This window comes from Acomys russatus, chromosome 4 (assembly GCF_903995435.1).
Source record: "Acomys russatus chromosome 4, mAcoRus1.1, whole genome shotgun sequence".
Classification (NCBI taxonomy): Eukaryota; Metazoa; Chordata; class Mammalia; order Rodentia; family Muridae; genus Acomys; species Acomys russatus.
The window spans coordinates 14,892,542-14,913,045 of NC_067140.1; the positions used below are offsets into that span (position 1 = coordinate 14,892,542).

Below are 20,504 nucleotides of genomic sequence, written 5' to 3' on the forward strand. Positions count from 1 at the left end.
AAAGCTCCTGGAGACTTAGTTATCCACTGTCACACTTTTCCTACCCATAAAATGGGGATAGAAATATTACTTCCATTAGGGCTAGGGGTCAGGACTAAATAAGGCAGGCGATGTCTCGGTTGCACTTCAGGTGTCAGGGCTGGCTGACCCTGACCTCACAGGTGAACAGGTGTGAAACTGCACCTCGGAGCTGGTCTGGTCTGTGCCTACCCTGGTCCTAGCCAGGCTCTGAGCTCAGCATCTCAGAAATTGTGAAACTGGAGCAGGAGCCACATTGTTCTACATTGTTATTAAGTCTCCATACCTTACAGGAATTAATTCATAGTTTCTAAACCTAAGGTACCCAGAAAAACATGCTTTTCTTTCTTTAAAAAAAAAAAAAAACTACTTATTTATTATTTATATAGTATTCTACCTGAACGTGAGCCTTCACACCAGAAGAGGACACCAGATCTCATTATAAATGGTTGTGAGCCACCATGTGGTTGCTGGGAATTGAACTCACAACCTTTGGAAGAACCTCTGAGCCATCTCTCCAGCTCCACAATGTTGTTTTTCAACCTGTGCTGAACTTGTGACCCTGTGAGGTACGACTGCCCTTTGCCTGGTTGAACTCATGGTCCCATGATCACTTTGTGCCTTTCAAAAACATGTTATCAAAAGACATTGATCAATACTCATGACCATCCACGCCATGATGCACCACTCCCCTTTCCTATAAAGGGGACCTCAAAAAGCCAGCGAGGGGCTGCTCTCTGAAATCCTGACTTAGGGTGAGATGCACCTCTAAAATAAAGCTTGCTTCAGTCAGACAATCATGGAACTTTCTCCTGGCATATTTGGGTTTAACAGAATGGCATTTAGAATGGCCATCAATGCCTAGCATTCATGTCACTGGGCTCAAGGCCACAGACTCTGGAGCCTGGATTTGAATCCCAGCCCCATAGCTGTGTGACTTTAGGTAACTCACTTTACCTCTCTGTGTTCTGGCTTTGTTGCAATCCATGGGGTAACAGCAGCATCCACTTCAGAGGTTTGCGGGGAGGTGTCCCTAGTGTCATATGACAGAAGTGGGGTGTACTCTCTGTCACCCCAATATTAGTGCTAGCCTTGGCGCATGCCTATTGTGGAACCTGATCCCTCCCTTTCTATACCACCAGGCACCAAAGGAGACTTACAGGCTACAATCAAGAATTATACACCTGGGTAACAACAGAGCCTGGCTGTCTCCCTACTTGTTCCCAGGAGGTCAGGAGGAGGCTGGCCACACCTTCCAGGCCCACAGCTTCAGGCCTACTCAGCAGCACGCCCAAAACACCCCTTTTCCTGGGTCTTCACAGATCCTGGGCCTGTAGTGCCATGCCTCCTGGGCTGTGGCCAGTCCTTACCCTTCCTTCCCACTGTCCCCATTCCCCGTAAGCCCACCTCCCAGGCTCCCTCCCTTGCCACGGTGGTCCCTCCTTCCTGGCAAAGCCTCTATTCCTCCAGTGTGGACAGCAGCCACCCTTCCAGGCTTTCACCTCACAATAGCCCCCTCCCTGCAGCCCCCCTGCTCCTCCCAGGCCACAATCCTCCCTCCTCCGGTCCACTGCCCCCAAGTCATCCCAGCTCTCACCTCGCAGCCTTTGGCCATGGCGAAGCCACCTCCCAGAAGAAGGATGATATTCCAGGGCACTGTCTCCTGGGCTTTCTTCCAGCTCAGCAGGGGCTCAGTCTCCGAGTTGGGAGCTAGGTAGAGAAACAAACCCAGTCTGGCTCAGAGTGGGAAAGATAGCAGCCCTGAAGCCTCATATTTGTGGGGGACTTTCAGGGACCCCAGAAAGACAAGCCGACTCCTAATATCTGTCTTGGGGTTTTAGGGAGAAACCCCATCCCTTACTCCCATCAGAATGGAAATCATTTTCAAGGCTCCAATAGTTAAAAATATTCTGCACTCAGGCTTTCCAGAAGCTAGGACACTGTTTAAGTGTCTCACCAGCCTTTCTGGGGAAGGACTATTTTTATCCTCATTTACAAGAGAAAAGGCTTTTCTCTGTGTTTGAATGTGGGGACTGTGGCCCCAGGAGAAGTGGTTTTAGCATTTTGGTTTTGAATACCCATTCTCCAAGGAGAGAGTAAGTTTCTCTGTACAGCTTCTGTGTCCCAAACTGTACCCCAGACTGCAGCCCAGGAGGCATGGGTGCTATAGGTCCAGGGTCTATTGGGACTGTGGACCCAGGAGAAGTGGTGGATTTGTTTTGGTTTAGAATGCTCATTCTCAAAAACAAGGAGCAAAAAGAGGAAGGAAATTGAGAAAAATACACTCTAGGATTCTTGAGCCCATGGCAGTGTGGGGTGGCTACCATTTCCTGGAGAGTGGAACTGGACAGCTGTGGCTACAGTGGGGGTAGTGGGCAGCAAATAACTGGTCCTGGGGTCAGAGGGAGATGAGCTGGGCTCTGCAGGCTGGAACTGTGGTGGGAAGGAAACTGCAGTACAAAAACAAAGGCGGGTACCAGCCAGACTTGGGGCACCAAGTTAACATCTCCTTCATAAGCTGGGTGCCTTGGGCCAGTGACTCCACCTCTGTGAGCCCTGATTTCCTCATCTGCAAGACGGAACGGCAACATTCCCTCCAAGGACTCGGCAGTGTGAAGGGCTCAGCCCTGGTTCTTTGTCTGCCCAATAAATCCCACATGTCTACCATGTGCTTAATGCTCTTCTTGACACCACAGACACAGAAAGTGTGTGGAGACCAACTCTTTCCTTGGAGAACGAACATTCCCCAGGGAAGGCAGGTAATAAATACATCTCAACGTTGGGATATATGTTATAAGAAATGAGCACTCAGAAAGGCAGGGGCAAGAGCATCTCTGTGAATGCAAGGCCAGCCTGGTGTACAAAATGAGTCCAAAATAACCAAGGCTATACAAAGAAATGCTGTCTTGAAAATAACAAAAATAAGGAATAATCAAATAAGAATTAGAACAGAAGAGAGATGGTGTGTTCAGGGAGGGCTTCTCTGGGGAGGTGGCATTTGGGCAGAGCTCTGAATGATGCTGCTGAGTAAACCAGGCAGACACCTGGAAGAAGAGCTGGTTGGGCTGGTTGGTAAGAGTTATCCTTGCTGTCATCATCCCCACCATTGTCCTCACCATCATCACCACCATTGTCCTCACCATCAGCACCATCACTGTCCTCACCATCATTACCATCACTGTCCTCACCATCAGCACCATCATTGTCCTCACCATCAGTACCACCATTGTCTTCACCATCAGCACCATCATTGTCCTCACCATCAGCACCACCATTGTCCTCACCACCATCACCATTGCTACCATCATCATCTACTTATCAACCACAGCACAGTGCCCAGTGCCTCAGTGACTGAGGATTGAAGAAAGACACATCAGTGCCACTCAGACCCATGAAGGGAAGGCAGTTGGTGTGATCAGGGTACTCTCATGGCCTAGTCTTTATAGCTTATCTCTTTTAACTAGTGATTTTGATCAGGTGACCTCTTCCCATGGAAACCCAGTGGCCCCTTGCCACGACTCCATGGTTCCTACTCCACAGAGGAATACTACAAAATGTTGCCTCGGTCGCATCTGTGCAAGGCAACTGGTAGCCAGAGGATGGCCACACATGGGATTCCTACCCCTGCCCATACACTAATTCCAGAAACCCCAGACTGACAGCCTCTGCAGAGGGACGTGGTGTGACTCCATAGACCTGACTGATCGTGTTACTGTTATGGCCACATATTTTGGCTTTGCATTTTGAGTCATTTGGCAATATCTAAAACTAGGAGAGATTTTATGCAGAAATCTAGATTCTTTGCTTCTCTTGAAAAAAAAATCAGAAAATCTGAACGGAAATTGGTTCTGGTTTTGTGTATGGTGGCAAGCAGTGAAAACAGAGTGACACCTCCCTCAAAAGTAGTGTTTGCAGGTGTGAGTGTGCATGGACCTTGACATGCCCAGGGACGGAGCTTTCCCCACTATTGTTTTTTTTTTTTAAGTTATTTATTAATTATGTAATAGTGTTCTTTCTGTCTGCATATAGACCTGCAGGCCAGAAAGTCTATATGCACCAGGTTTCATTATAGATGGTTGTAAGCCACCATGTGGTTGCTGGGAACTGAACTCGTGACAACTAATCTTACTGTCATCCTGACTGGTTTAAGGATCACCATGGCAACACAGCTCTGGGAATGTCTGTGAGGATGTTTCCAGAGAAGTTTAAGTAAAGAAGGAAGAACCACCCTGAAAGTGGGCAGCACCATCCCATGTGGTTTGAGAGTTGACTATAAAAGAGGAGAGGAGCTGAGCGCCATCTTCAGCTCTGCTTCCTGACTGCACATATGATGTGACCAGCCACATCCAGATCCTGCCGCCATGCCTGCTCTGCTATGATGAACTGCTTCCCTTCAGACTGGGGCAAGGCAATCGGGTTTCATTCTGTTGCTGTGATAAAAGCGCCCTGGCAGAAAGCATCAGAGCTCATGATTCCAGGCTATAGTCTGACGTTGCCGGGAGTCAGGACAGCAGGAATTCAAGCAGCTGGACACATCCGCAGTGGAGAGCAGAGAGAGGGTGGATGTGCGCGCGCGCGCACACACACACACACACACACACACATGCAAGGCACAGCTCGCTTTCTCCTTAACATTTCGGGACCAAAATCCAGCGAATGGTTCTACCCACTTTTTAATTGGGTCTCCCAAAACCAATGAAGATAATTAGGACAATATGATTCCCCACAGACAAGGTGCTGACCGAATCTAGATAGTTCTTCGTTGCAACTGTCTTGCCAGGTGATTCCAGATGATTAAAACCATCAAACCAGCTGAGCGTGTAGGCACACACCTTTAGTCCCAGCACCTGGGAAGAAGAGGCAGGCAGATTGCCGTGAATTTTCGCGGCCAGCCTGGTCTACAAAGCAAGTTCGGGACAGCCAAGAAAAGACAGAGAAACTCTATCTCAAAACAAAACAAAACCCAAAAAACAAAACAAAACACATCAAACCTTTTCCAACGTGCTTCTTGTCAGGTATTTGGTAACAATACTGAGAAAAGTAATGAACCCGCCCTCTGCTGCCTAGTCCTTGTGGTGTGGGAACTGTCCTTTGTTTCAAAGACATGACAGGATAATGCACTAGGGAGCCACGTGTCCTGTGAGCGACACTTTCCTGCTACCTCTCAGCTGGACCAAGATGCTCTCTCTGGAGGATTTAGAATTTGTAAGCCAGATATTTCAAGTGGTCAACACCAGTGGCAGGACCCCCGCAGGACCCCCGGCTGTGTAAGTGGGAAGCAAGGCCCTAGAAAATGTGGGAGGCCTTAGCGGAGGCCACAAGGCAAGATGGAAAGGGAGTCGGGGAGTAGTCCTCTGTGTCACCATACCTCTCCACAATGAAGAATGTAGGGGACAGATCCTAGACTAAGGTCCATCAGGTCGAAGTCTGCTCAGGAGTCCACGTTGCTATGAGGGGACTCCTGGGAGACACTGCCCAAATAAGAACACTCCACAGTGGGAGGCAGAGGCAGATGGACTGCTGTGAGTTCAAGGCCAGCCTGGTCTACAAAGTGAGTCCAGGACAGCCAAGGCTACACAGAGAAACCCTGTCTTGAAAAAAAAAAAAAAAGAAACCAGCCACAGCAACAAGACACTTATTTTGGAAGCAGGGATGGAGACCAGCGACAGCCAGAAGGACAGAGAAGACCCCAAAGGGCATGGCTGTGCGGTACAGGTGGGGAAGGAGTAGGTTGGAGTCTCAAGGAGAAACAAGAGGGAGGAAGATGAAAAGGCAGACCTGGGGAAAAACAGATGTACCCAGGAAGGAGACCCGGAGAGGACGTGGAGGCTTCAAAACAGACACAAAAAGTAGTCTCTGAGAGGAGAGAAACTCTGAGGGGAGGGAGACCCTAGAGTAATACTTAATGGCTTCTTAAAAACAGAACAAAAGAAAACAAACAAACAAAAACCATCTCACTGGATGTCTTCGGGCAGTTTGCCTCCCCAGTGTCTGTTCAGTTTATGTCTAGCTCAGGCTTGTCTGCCTGGCTCTTCAGGCATCTTAGTTTCAACTCCTACCTTGAGCAAGAATTTTTTATAAAATATCCAAAAATAAATATGGTTGGCTTTGTGGGCCCAGAGATCAAATTGAGGCCATTGTCTTCACCGTCACATAACTTAAAAATAAATAAATAAATAAAAAAGCAACTTCCGAGATCTACTGAAGAAATGGAAAGCCCTTTTTCTTCTTTTCTTTATTTTATTTTAATTTTTTTGGTGTTTTCAGACAGGGTTTCCTCTTACTCTGTAGACCAGGCTGGCCTCGAGTGCACAGAGATCCACCTGCCTCTGCCTCCCAAGTGCTGGGATTAAAGGTGTGCTCCCCTCCACCGCTGGGCATGCTGAGTCTTTTTTTTTTTTTTTTTTTTACAAACTATGGAAGCTGAAGTTCCTATAACTGTCACATGCCAGGAAATATTTTTCCTTTGGCCATTTCCCAACCATTTGAAAATGTGGCAAGTACCCTTAGCTCTTGAGTCGGGGGTGGGTGGTACAGAGAGCGGCTGGATCTTGCTGGGGGGGGGGGGGCTGTAGCTGTTAATACTTGCCCTGGACGGTCACCTGGGGGCAGTCCCTAGTCCTCACATGGGCACCTTGTGGCTAGCAGTTCTGAGAGGCACTCCCTGATTCTCAAGTCCCCTGCCTACTCCTTACCAAGCCGAAGGCTCACTCCAGCTGTGCCCATCTTATCTTTGAAGATCCTAGCTGTGCCCATCTTACCTTTGAAGTCAAACCACCACTTGAGTGAGGGCTTCTGGGATGGAAAGAAGAACAAGATGATGACAATGGCCACACCGGTGACAGCGTCCGAAACAAAGCTGCAGGGAGAAGGCCACACGCACGTGACTCTGGCTCCTGACAGACCAGGGATTGGCAGATGTGTGAAGGAGAGTCTGTGGACTGGGAGAAGTCTGCTCCAAGGGACACTTAGGGCTGTGGGACCATCGCCTGTGCCCAGGTCAGAAGTGCCTTCCCAGGTGGGCTCAAGCATTACCCAGCATTCCCTAGGGCATATTACTGCTATCAAACAAAAGCTTGGTCTCCTGATCTAAGAGTCTAGAGTAGGGACTTTCCAAAGAGGAGAATTTGAAGGGCCCATGGAGCAAATATAAATCACCTAACCTTAGACCCCGATAAGAGCCCTGTACCTGTGTCTAGCTTCTGCTTGGACTCCTGACACAGGCAGCTCACCACTGAAGGGACAGCCACCTACACCAGCCTCACAGCCTCCAAACCCAGCTTCCACATTTTAATAACTCACACGGTGTCTTTGTGGGAGCTTAGTAGACATGAGGCCTTCAGAGCAGACTTTAGGAGGGGACGTTCAGAAAGCACAAATGACATGCTTAAGACCAGACCATGGCCTGGGGAGTGGGCCTCAAACCCTGATTTTCCCAATTCCAAGTTCAATGAAGCCCAGAGCCCATTGCTAACTGTTAAAATTCACACTAACCAAGATTACTTGGAATTGCCAAAAAGATGGAGAGGGCTGGGCTAATCTCATATCCTAAGTGGAGCCACTTTTCTGCCGCCTTTCACAGGGACAAGCCTAGTGAGGGCACTGGGAACACTTGAGTAGTGAGATGATCTGTGGGGTTAGCCTTGTGTGGGGGAGATTTAGCATGTTTCACACTTTTTTTTTTTTTTTTTTGCCTTTTGCTTTTGCTTTTGTTTTTGTTTTTCCAGACATGGTTTCTCTGTGTAGCCTTGGCTGTCCTGGTAACTTTTTAGACCAGGCTGGCCTCGAACTCACAGCGATCCACCTGCCTCTGCCTCCCGAGTGCTGGGATTAAAGGCGTGTGCCACCACGCCTGGCTATGTTTCACACTCTTAACATGGGACCTCTCCTCCACTGAGCTATTTTACTTACCCTCAAGAATAAGACTCTTTCTTATGCACCCACCCGCCAATAACTGCTCCGGTACTCTCAGGGAAAGGCCTGTGCTTAACACACCTGAGAAGGGCCTTGGAGGCAGGTGTTTGTCCGCCCTCCCAACCGCAGCCCCTCATCCTTCCTTCCTACCAGCTCAAACAGTTGAGTCGGTTCACATGCCTCAGTTTCAGAGGACATTCCTTTTCTGGCTTTGCATTCTTTCCAGAACTATTCACAGTCGGGGGCCCCACTCCATTGTTTTATAGGCCGGCCCACTCAACAATGCACCCGGTCCTAGCTGCTAGAGCCTGCTCTTGACTGTGCCCATGACACCGTCCCAGGCTTAGCATGTGACATATTCTCTATAAGTGAGTGACTTAAGGAACAAATGGCACACTGAGTTACATAGGTCATAAAGACTGAGCTAGATTCTAACCCAGTTTTGTCTGAGTGCTTGTTACCTGAGAAACCAAATGTTATCATCCCCCTAACCTCTTTTGGGAGGGACTTCTGCCCTCTAGCTCCACAAGGCCCACCCCAGGACCCTCCCACGAGGCACTGCCTTCTGGGGCTGCAGAATCTCACCCAGGTGCGAAGAGGCTGGCCCAGCCAGGGATGAACTTCGGGTCGCGGGAGAAGAGGAGAATGGCAAATGTGCAGAACAAGATGAAGACAGCCTGTTCAGCAAACCTGTGATGCAGAGATACAGACATGCTGATGGCTCTGAGCCCTCGGGCTGGCCCTGCCCTGCTTCAGGGAGCTCAGACAGGTGCCCTGGGCTGGCCCTGCCCTGCTGCAGAGAGCTCAGACAGGTGCCCTGGGCTGGCCCTACCCTGCTGCAGAGAGCTCAGACAGGTGCCCTGGGCTGGCCCTGCCCTGCTGCAGAGAGCTCAGACAGGTGCCCTGGGCTGTCCCTGCCCTGCTGCAGAGAGCTCAGACAGCCTTGGGCTGTCCCTGCCCTGCTGCAGGGAGCTCAGACAGGTGCTCTGGGCTGGCCCTGTCCTGCTGCAGAGAGCTCAGACAGGTGCCCTGGGCTGGCCCTGCCCTGCTGCAGGGAGCTCAGACAGGTGCCCTGGGCTGGCCCTGCCCTGCTGCAGGGAGCTCAGACAGGTGCCCTGGGCTGGCCCTGCCCTGCTGCAGAGAGCTCAGACAGGTGCTCTGGGCTGGCCCTGTCCTGCTGCAGAGAGCTCAGACAGGTGCCCTGGGCTGGCCCTGCCCTGCTGCAGAGATATATGGGGGTGGGGTGGGCATTCACTCTCACAGAAACCTAGAGTGGGGGTGGGGGGTGTCCAGGGAGCAAATGAGTCACATCTCCCCAGGGTTCTCAAAGGCTTCTATTGTTGTTAAGGGGAGCTGGCCAGGGTCCTACAGAAAAACCAGACAGACAGACAGAACAAAAGAAAGGCAGAAAAGCAAAGAGAAAGGAAAAATAAAAATGGAAGGGGGCAGACCTGCTGTGGCAGTACATACTTAATCCCAGTACTCAGAAGGCAGAGGCAAGCAGATCTCTTTGAGTTCAAGGCCAGCCTGTCTACATGGTGAGTTCCAGGATAGCTAGAGCTACATAACAGAGAGATCCTGTCTCAAAAACCAGAAAACAAACAAACAAAATGGAGGGAGACACAGAGAATCAGTCATACAGACTGACCAAAATACACAGAAAATGACAGATGCTCCAAGAGGGGCATACACAGGGAGGGGGCATGGCCAGACATGGAAAGGGGGGTGCATAGAGGTGGGAAGACAGACTCTTCGAGTCTGGAGGAAGCAGCAAGCAGTGTATCTAGTCCCAGACTCGGGGGGGCGGGGGGGCGGGCGGGCAGGGGTTGGACTCTTAAGGCATAGGAAGTAATGGCCAAACCACTGCTTGAATTGGAGCTTGCAGGGGTGTACTTGTTTCTAATCACACAAGAAACACCTGTTAATCAGGCTCACAGTTCTGGGAGGTGGTGTTAGATACTACAGGAGAAAGGTTATCTCAGGTGGGACAGGGAAGGTGCCCAACAAAGTCCACCCTGAGCTTTATGGTCCCTAAGGTGTCTTCCGGCACCAGTGCAAGGCAGGAGCCATCTCCTGCCCTCTGTCACCATCACTCTCGGCCACCGATCCTGAGGTGCACCTGAGACTCAGCCAGGGCCAAGCTTGAGGTAACTCCCTGAAGCCCACCCCAACACTCTCTCATACCTGATGGGCCCCAGGTTCTGGAACTCTTCCCGAATCACGGCTTTAGCCTTATCCTCTGCATCAGCTCTTATCTTAGATTTCTTCTTCCTCCAGCCCCTGGGGTAGAAAAGAGAAAGGTTAAAGGTAGTGGCTGCCAGGTGCGGCGAGACTACTTCACCCCTAAAGTTCCCTGTTTTGTTAATTTACTCATGTAGGTTTGGAAGCCTGCAAGTGTCCTGGTACCCACCTGCCGATCAGGGGACAATTTGCTGGAGTCTCTCGTATGAGTGGGTTGTGGGTATTAAACTCAGGTCTTCAGGCTAAGCTGCACGTGTCTTTACCTGCTGAGCCATCATGATGATCTGACCTGCCTTCCCTCCTCGCTGCCTGGCCCAGCCACAGCATGCCCATTCTGTAGGCTCTGATGCCTGATGCGTGGTCTCCTGCCATCTGCCTTTCCTTCCTACAACTTATGCTCGGGTTGGCCTTTTAAAAGCCTGAAATGGGGGCTGGAGAGATGGCTGAGAGGTAAAGAGCACTGCCTGCTCTTCCAAAGGTCCTGAGTTCAATTCCCAGCAACCGCATGGTGACTTACAACCATCTATAATGAGATCTAGTGTCCTCTTCTGGTGCAAAACACTATATACATAATAAATAAATAAATACATAAATAAATAAATAAATAAACAAATCTTTAAACAAACAAACAAAAAACCTGAAATGTGATTGGCTATAAGTCAAACATGCTCATGGATAAACAAAAGGCCAATGGAACGAAACAAAAATAGACTCCATCACCAGTGAGAATTCAGTCTATGGTGAGGACAATGTCTTCGACTGGCCTGGAAAAGAGGGCTAGTCAATCCCAGTGCTGGATGTGCAGGACAGTGGATTGACAGCCCTGGGCAGTTTTCAGTTCTGGGATTAGGGAATACTTCATGCCGTGAAGCATTTATTCATTTTTTATCTGGGTTCTCTACACACCACAGGGCTTAGGATGGCCTCTGGCCATGCCTGTGAGAAACTGTCTTGGTTGTGCTGACTGAGGTGTGACGATTCATCTGATTGTAGGTAGGCCAGCTCCCTGGGCAGGAGGAAATCCTGGATCTCAGAGAACCAGATGTTAGCCAACGTTTATCCATCACTCTCTGCTTACCGCCTGTGACATGCTGCTTCAGGTGTCCCTGCCTGAACCTCCCTGTGAGGATGGCCTATTCATCTGAACTGTGGGCTGAAGTAACTCTTCTCCTTTGAGTTGCTTCCGCCAGGGCATTTGAGAGAAACTGGCATTGAGCAGTGAGGCCTTTGCTGTGATGAGCCTGGCCATGTGGCTCTTAGGCCTCTGGAACTGGCTTGTGGGAAGATTTTTGGAGCTTTGGGCTAGAAAAGCCTTCAGATGCTGGGCAGTGACAAAAATGGAAGACAAAATGCTAACTAACACGGGTGGGTTCAGGGGAATGAGGGACTAGGACCCATCAGCACCTAGGCTAGGGGCTGCTTGTACGACATCTTAGCTGAGAACATGGCTTTGTCCTATTCATATTCTGAGAGTCCGAGTGAAGCTGGAACTGAGAGGTGGTGAACTAATGTGTTCAGCAGAGGAAATTTCAGGGCAGGAGAGTGTTCAGGCAAGTTCTGGGAAAGCAGCTCCAACTGTTAAAGAGATCAACGCGATAGAAGAGCAGTGTCCTGACTTATGCTAGGACATCGGGAAAAGTGTCCGTCCACTAGAGGCTCCCAGATTCATTTAAAGCAAGAAAACCTAAGCTGGGGAGTGTCTACCAGTGAAACAGCTGCCTCAGAGCGTCAGCGCACAGGAACTGACACAACTGTGGCCCATGGGGGGGTGGCGGACAGGCTACATCCAGGCTGCATCTTCAGCTGGCAGCAAAACTTGGCCACATCGTCTGTCTAAGCTTGGAAGACATGAAAGGTGCAAGACTGAAGGGGGTCACGGAGGAGCTGAGGCCTGGTGACGTGTGGCAGGGTTGGAGCTCCTGCACACAGGCCCTGGGAGGCCACAGTGTGAATCTGTGATGGTGAAGCCTCTGCTGGGGCAGAGATTTAGGGACCCTGGAGATGATGGGAACATGGGACATCCGCCAGGGAGTGGAGTTGTCCTCAGAGAGGAGCTGTGTGTGCTGCAGGGCTGGCATTGTGGGGTGGCAGGGGTTGGCTGCAGGGGCTGCCCCAGACATTTGGAGCCTAGAACGTTGCAAGGTGAGCCCCAGGTGCCAGGCTCAGAGATCCTGGGTTTAGCATTTGCCCTGCTGGATTTAAGTTTGGCTTTTGTTTGGTTAGTCTTGGTTTTTGCCTAACTTCCACTTTCTTTGAACTAGGTAGTGGTGCATGCAGTATCATATGACGGACACATGTAAGTTCACCAAGAACTGGGCAGTGTCACATGTGGCATTACATGATGGACACATGTAAGTTCACCAAGAACTGGGCAGTGTCACATGTGGCATTACGTGATGGACACATGTAAGTTCACCAAGAACTGGGCAGTGTCACATGTGGTATTACATGATGGACACATGTAAGCTCATCAAGAACTGGGCAGTGTCACATGTGGCATTACATGATGGACACATGTAAGCTCATCAAGAACTGGGCAGTGTCACATGTGGTATTACATGATGGACACATGTAAGTTCACCAAGAACTGGACAGTGTCACATGTGGCATTACATGATGGACACATGTAAGCTCATCAAGAACTGGGCAGGTGTCACATGTGGCATTACATGATGGACACATGTAAGCTCACCAAGAACTGGGCAGTGTCACATGTGGCATTACATGATGGACACATGTAAGCTCATCAAGAACTGGGCAGTGTCACATGTGGCATTACATGATGGACACATGTAAGCTCATCAAGAACTGGGCAGTGTCACATGTGGCATTACATGATGGACACATGTAAGTTCACCAAGAACCGGGCAGTGTCACATGTGGCATTACATGATGGACACATGTAAGTTCACCAAGAACTGGACAGTGTCACATGTGGCATTACATGATGGACACATGTAAGTTCACCAAGAACTGGGCAGTGTCACATGTGGCATTACGTGATGGACACATGTAAGTTCACCAAGAACTGGGCAGTGTCACATGTGGTATTACGTGATGGACACATGTAAGTTCACCGAGAACTGGGCAGTGTCACATGTGGTATTACGTGATGGACACATGTAAGTTCACCAAGAACTGGACAGTGTCACATGTGGTATTACGTGATGGACACATGTAAGTTCACCAAGAACTGGGCAGTGTCACATGTGGCATTACATGATGGACACATGTAAGTTCACCAAGAACTGGACAGTGTCACATGTGGCATTACATGATGGACACATGTAAGTTCACCAAGAACTGGGCAGTGTCACATGTGGTATTACGTGATGGACACATGTAAGTTCACCAAGAACTGGGCAGTGTCACATGTGGTATTACGTGATGGGACACATGTAAGTTCACCGAGAACTGGGCAGTGTCACATGTGGTATTACGTGATGGACACATGTAAGTTCACCAAGAACTGGACAGTGTCACATGTGGTATTACGTGATGGACACATGTAAGTTCACCAAGAACTGGACAGTGTCACATGTGGATTACGTGATGGACACATGTAAGTTCACCAAGAACTGGGCAGTGTCACATGTGGTATTACGTGATGGACACATGTAAGTTCACCAGGAACTGGACAGTGTCACATGTGGTATTACGTGATGGACACATGTAAGTTCACCAAGAACTGGGCAGTGTCACATGTGGTATTACGTGATGGACACATGTAAGTTCACCAAGAACTGGGCAGTGTCACATGTGGTATTACGTGATGGACACATGTAAGTTCACCGAGAACTGGGCAGTGTCACATGTGGTATTACGTGATGGACACATGTAAGTTCACCAAGAACTGGACAGTGTCACATGTGGTATTACGTGATGGACACATGTAAGTTCACCAAGAACTGGACAGTGTCACATGTGGTATTACGTGATGGACACATGTAAGTTCACCAGGAACTGGACAGTGTCACATGTGTATACGTGATGGACACATGTAAGTCACCAAGAACTGGGCAGTGTCACATGTGTATTACGTGATGGACACATGTAAGTTCACCAGGAACTGGACAGTGTCACATGTGGTATTACGTGATGGACACATGTAAGTTCACCAAGAACTGGACAGTGTCACATGTGGCATTACATGAACCAGGCAGTGTCACATGTGGCATTACATGATGGACACATTTAAGTTCACCGAGAACTGGGCAGTGTCACATGTGGCATTACATGATGGACACATGTAGCTCATCAAGAACTGGACAGTGTCACATGTGGTATTACATGATGGACACATGTAAGTTCACCAAGAACTGGGCAGTGTCACATGTGGTATTACGTGATGGACACATGTAAGTTCACCAAGAACTGGACAGTGTCACATGTGGCATTACATGAACCAGGCAGTGTCACATGTGGCATTACATGATGGACACATGTAAGTTCACCGAGAACTGGGCAGTGTCACATGTGGCATTACATGATGGACACATGTAAGCTCATCAAGAACTGGACAGTGTCACATGTGGTATTACATGATGGACACATGTAAGTTCACCAAGAACTGGGCAGTGTCACATGTGGTATTACGTGATGGACACATGTAAGTTCACCAAGAACTGGGCAGTGTCACATGTGGTATTACGTGATGGACACATGTAAGTTCACCAAGAACTGGACAGTGTCACATGTGGTATTACGTGATGGACACATGTAAGTTCACCAAGAACTGGGCAGTGTCACATGTGGTATTACATGATGGACACATGTAAGTTCACCAAGAACTGGGCAGTGTCACATGTGGCATTACATGATGGACACATGCAATCTCACTGTGAAAAGACTTTAGACTTTCCAGGTGTTAGGATTGCTAGTGATTTGGTGACTTTAAGTTGTTTGGACACATTTTATCCTATAACATGGTCATAAGCCCATGGGGGCAAACGTAGAAGGCTATGGTTTTAAAGCAATGTGTTTGGGTGTCAAGGTGACAGAGGGCGGGGTTGTGGTGGTTGGTGTTCACTGCCAATTGGTCAGAATCTAGAATCACCTGGGAAATGGCCTGGAGAGAGACCCCCACACACCACTTTGTGTTGTTTTGATTTTTGAGCCATGTGCATGTATTGTCATTTCAAATGGGAAAACATTTTTTAAAAACACTCAGGGCATGGTGTTACATGTCTTTAGTCGCGCATTCAGGAGGCAGAGGCAGGCAGATCTCTGGGTTTGAGGTCAGCGAAGTCTACACAGTGTGCTCCAGGCGAGCCAGGTCCACACAGTGAGCTCCAGGCCAGCCAGGTCTACCCAGTGCACTCCAGGCCAGCCAGGTCTACCCAGTGCACTCCAGGCCAGCCAGGTCTACACAGTGCACTCCAGGCCAGCCAGGTCTACACAGTGCACTCCAGGCCAGCCAGGTCTACACAGTGAGTTCCAGGCCAGCCAGGTCTACCCAGTGCACTCCAGGCCAGCCAGGTCTACCCAGTGCACTCCAGGCCAGCCAGGTCCACACAGTGAGCTCCAGGCCAGCCAGGTCTACCCAGTGCACTCCAGGCCAGCCAGATCTACACAGTGAGTTCCAGGCCAGCCAGGTCTACACAGTGCACTCCAGGCCAGCCAGGTCTATACAGTGCACTCCAGGCCAGCCAGGTCTACACAGTGCACTCCAGGCCAGCCAGGTCTACACAGTGCACTCCAGGCCAGCCAGGTCTAAACAGTGCATTCCAGGTCAGCCAGGTCTACACAGTAAACTCCAGGCCAGCCAGGTCTACACAGTGCATTCCAGGCCAGCCAGGTCTACACAGTGAGTTCCAGGCCAGCCAGGTCTACACAGTGAGCTCCAGGACATCCAGAGCTGCATAGCAAGACCCTGTCTCAGACGAACAAGACAAGCACCCACCAAACAAACAAAGAAAAGTGACCTACACTGGCTATCTTGTGTGAGGACCAAGCCCCACAAAGCCATCAACAACCTTGTCCCTCCTATATTTGGATGGGGCTGTATCGTTCTTTGTTCTAGGGTGTCCTGTGCCTGTCAGGGTGTTAAGTGGCACCTCTGCTCTCCATCCAGGGGAGTCCAGTAGCCCTTTCAACTGAGAACCAAAATACTTCCAAATGTCCCTCTCTCTCTCTCTCTCTCTCTCTCTGTCTCCCTCTCTCTATCTCTTGTATCCTGAGACCAGCTGCTAAGCTTCTATCTGCTCCAGAATACCCCTTATCACCTCTGCCCTGGGGCCTTTGCACCACGGAACAAGTGGGGCCAGGAGGAGGGCTACATAGTGAGACTCAGTCTTACAAAGACAAGGAGACGGGGGTATAGCTCAATGACAATGTTTGCCTGGCATGTACAAGGCCCTGGGTGAGATTTCAGGGCACCACAAACAAAATAAACAGACAACAGTGAATTTAAATATCAAACTTCATATGACACCCATAAACGGAAGCGAGAATCACTGTCACAGAGCGGGAGATGGCTCAGTGGGTAGCGCTCTTGCATTGTCAGCATGAGGACCCGAGCTGGATCCTTAGAACCCATGTGGAAAAGCTGGGCATAGTGCTGGTGCTTTCAGTCCCGGCACTGAGGAAGGGAAGGCAAGCTAATCCCTGGCTTTTGCTGGCCTGCCAATCTAGCCTAGTTAGTGAGACCCTATAACAAAATAAAGACAAATAAACAAACAAAAAATAGAAGGGTCAATGGTGCCTAAAGAATGACGCCAGAGGCCTTCTGGCCTCAACACACATTTGTGAAAATGTGTGTGCTTCCAAACACAGGCAGGCACGTGTGCTTGTACACATGTACTTGTGCAAACACATACTTATATGTGCACCAACACAGAGACATACACAGACACACAAAGGCACACGCAGACAGACATACAGACACACACACACACACACACAGCCATGGTCGTAAGCAAAAAGAAGCCATAAAGGTAGACATGAGGGCAGAGCATATGCCTATGTCTTGGTTTGACACCATCTCTGGTCCAAATCATCCTCAAAGCCAGAGCCACTTTTTCTTCATTCAAAAGGCAACAGGTGAGGCCCACCACCAGCCCTCTAGAAGGTTCCACATACCTCCAACTCATTCCGCCATAGAGGAAGGAGATCCAGAGCCAGCCCACCAGTAGGAACAGCAGCATGAGAGGGAAGGCGAAGATGAACCAGGAGCCAAAATTTACCACATCACACTGTGGGAAGAAACTGGAGAAGAGAGGAAAGCAAGGGCAGCCATCAGACAGGACCATGAGGGCCAGGAGGGAGGCATCCACAGGGTCAGGACAGAGTTACAGGCCCTGGGAGAACAGGAAGAGAAGATCCCCTCCCCTAGGCAGAAGGTACCTTTCCTTCTGGTGGGAGGGGTTCTGACTCAGTGGAACCACATGCCCTGTGAGCCTTGTTTGGAATTCTGTGCTGTTTAAGTTCCGGCATCACGTTCAAATGTTTCCTGTAAATCTGACCCAAGGGTGGGACCTAGAGGTGAACATCTTTAATCCTAGCACTCAGGAATCAGAGGCAGGGAATCTCTGTGAGTCCATGGCCAGCCTGGTCTATATAGTGAGCTCCAGGCCAGCCAGGGTTACATAGTGTCACAAACAAAACTGAAAAAAAAAAAGTATTAGATTGGGGAAAAAAAGTTATAAAATGATGCAGATAAAATAATACAGACAAAGCTGGGCACAGTGGCGAGCGACTGACTGGAAAAAAAAAAGAAGAAAATGTGGTATTAGATTGGGGAAAAGTTATAAAATGATGTTGATAAAATAATATGGACATGTGGTGGCGCACAGCTTTAATCCCAGCACTCGGGAGGCAGAGGCAGGCGGATCGCTGTGAGTTCAAGGCCAGCCTGGTCTACAAAGTGAGTCCAGGACAGCCAAAGCTACAGAGAAACACTGTCTCAAAAGAAACCCAAAAAGACAAAATATGTGGACAAATAACTACCAGCAGTCAGTTATAAATAAATAAACAAGACAGAACCAAACATGAGTAGGTGTTGTCTAGCAAATAAGACCATCAATAAACTGAAGAGCGACAGAATTTTATAACTTTGGTTTTATCTGATTTTCTACAATAAAAAGTGTATCCCATAGCAGATATGAGACAAGTTGCATAAATTCTTAATGTATCAAAATAATACTAAAAGGAAAGAAATCAAGATGCCATAGTTGATTAAATATAATACCCAAGATCAGATCATTTCTACCCTTTAGGAATGTATATTTTCTGTAACATTTTTATGATAAAATCAGGCTATAAAAGTAGATAAACTGTAGGCAAAATAGTACTAAATAGAAATGTGTGCTTATAACATTATACAAATCATATTATTAATTAATATATCATATATTAATAAACAGCATGTTATTTCTATGCTAATATATGTAAAATATAGTCATATAAATATTAATAAATATATTACTATTATATATAATATATAGAAAGGACTATAAAAAAGCTTACCCTCAGTGGAATTGAAGGTTTAAAATTTTTTAATATTTCTTTAAAAGTTTATAGTGTGCTCATTTCATTTTGTCACCAGAATAAACCGGTAAAGATGTGTCTGTGCAAAAAGCAACTCACCATAGCCTTTCCTTTCTCCCCGGTCCCTGTTGGGGCTCAGTGAGCCAGAGGGACCCTCCTGTCTCTGCCTCCCAGTGCCAGGATGACAGGTGACAGGTACACACCACATCTGGATTTTCACCTGGGTGCTGAGGATCTAACTTGAGTCCTCATGCTCAGGCAGAGAGCATTTTACAGTGCTGGAGATGCCTAAGCATCACTTGTTATCATGGCTGCATGTGAGAAATGACCAGCAGCTCCTCAGGCCGTCACCACCACCTGCCTCTCAGCTCTGGACTCTGATTGAACACTAGGTGTAGCTGGTGGCCAGGCTCTGCAGCCATGCTGAATTACCAGGTCCCTTTTAGTGCTGTCTGCCAAATGTTTACATTTGCATTCATGCAGATCACACAAATAGGCAGTAAGGGGGTGGGGGTTGAGGGGGTTCGGACAGAGAAACTCCGGGGACCCCACCACTTGGAATCCTGGATCTGAAAGTCATAGGGAATCTTGAAATAAGATTGACAAGCCAGAGCCTGCGCTATCAGAGTGAAGCCAAGCACTGGGGAGCCCTTTTCTCTTGTTCTCAGTGTCTAGAGACCCTACCTGTTGGCCTGAGGGCTCCCCTGCAGGAGCCTGCTCAGAGCCAGAAGCCTCCGGCTTGTGCCAACACTGCTGTCCAGCTAAGATCTGAGTTTTACATCTTGCCATTCCACCACCTGGCCCCTTAGGGTCTCACTGTCTTACTTGTTGGTAAGACAGCTTACCAACTATGCTTGGAACTCCCCCTCCTCTGCCCCATTCTTTTTAAAACACTTTGTTTGTTTGTTTTTGAGATCATGTCTTGCTAGTGCCTAATCTATGAACCCCAGTGATCTTCTGGCCACAGCCTTCAGAGGTGCCCCCTCCCCTCCCTCCCTGGTCTTACTGTTCCCTGAGACTCCCAAGAGCAGGCACACCTCGGAGCCTCTGCTTTTCCAGCTTCCAGTGTCATGCTCCCACTCTAGGGCTCTTGTGGAAGGTCATCTCAGTGAACAGATGTCCCCGGCTGCCCTATCACCACAGGCCCCGGTCTTGTAGCACGCCACCTGCTCTGCTTTATTTCTGCCTCATGCGTAGCATGCATTCATTTGCTTTCGCTTGGTTTGTGTTTTGAGTCAGGATCTCAAGGAGCCCAGGCTGGCCTCGAACTCTATGAGGATGACCTTGAACCTTGGATCTTCCCGTTTCTAACTCCTGATTATGTTACCATACCACCTGGCATTCATTTGCTCTTTGCTCATTGCCTTGTCTTTTTCCAAGAATGGAGGTTTCCCCAAAGATGGAGATCTGATGGGACTGAGTGTTTCTGTGTTCCTACAGCTAGACCAAGAGAGTCACATGATTACCATCCTTGGCTGGGGAAGGAAGGGGAAGAGAAGAAGGATGGACCATTGGTTCACAGGGACACTGCAGTTAACAATGCGTGTGTGTGTGTGTGTGTGTGTGTGTGTGTGTGTGTGTGTGTGTGTGTGCATATCCACCCATTGTGTGCACGTCTGTGTGCATATGTATTCATTATGTGTGTGCATATGTGTGTATGTATGTGTGGATGTGTGTGCTCATGCGTGTGCATTGTGTGCACACGGAGGCCGGATGTCAGTGCAGAGTCTGCTCCTTGATCACTCTCCACCTTACTTTTTGAGGCAGGATCTCTCTCCATGAACCTGGAGCTTATTGACCCAACTACACTGGCCGGCCAGTGAGTCCCCAGGGATCCATCTGTT

General features: G+C 48.8%; 1 protein-coding gene across 2 annotated transcripts in view; it reads right to left on the bottom strand.

Annotated features, from left to right (window-relative positions):
- The window catches only part of Slc13a3 (solute carrier family 13 member 3), a 69,065-nt gene that overhangs the window by 11,407 nt on the left and 37,154 nt on the right, over positions 1-20,504 (bottom strand). For both annotated transcript variants that reach the window (XM_051143810.1, XM_051143809.1), the window contains exons 6-10: positions 17,254-17,379; positions 10,117-10,212; positions 8,518-8,622; positions 6,780-6,877; positions 1,616-1,728 (exon numbers count right to left, since the gene is read on the bottom strand). In XM_051143810.1, the coding sequence (XP_050999767.1) occupies positions 1,616-1,728; positions 6,780-6,877; positions 8,518-8,622; positions 10,117-10,212; positions 17,254-17,379 (538 nt within the window). The remainder of the gene's footprint in view (positions 1-1,615; positions 1,729-6,779; positions 6,878-8,517; positions 8,623-10,116; positions 10,213-17,253; positions 17,380-20,504) is intronic.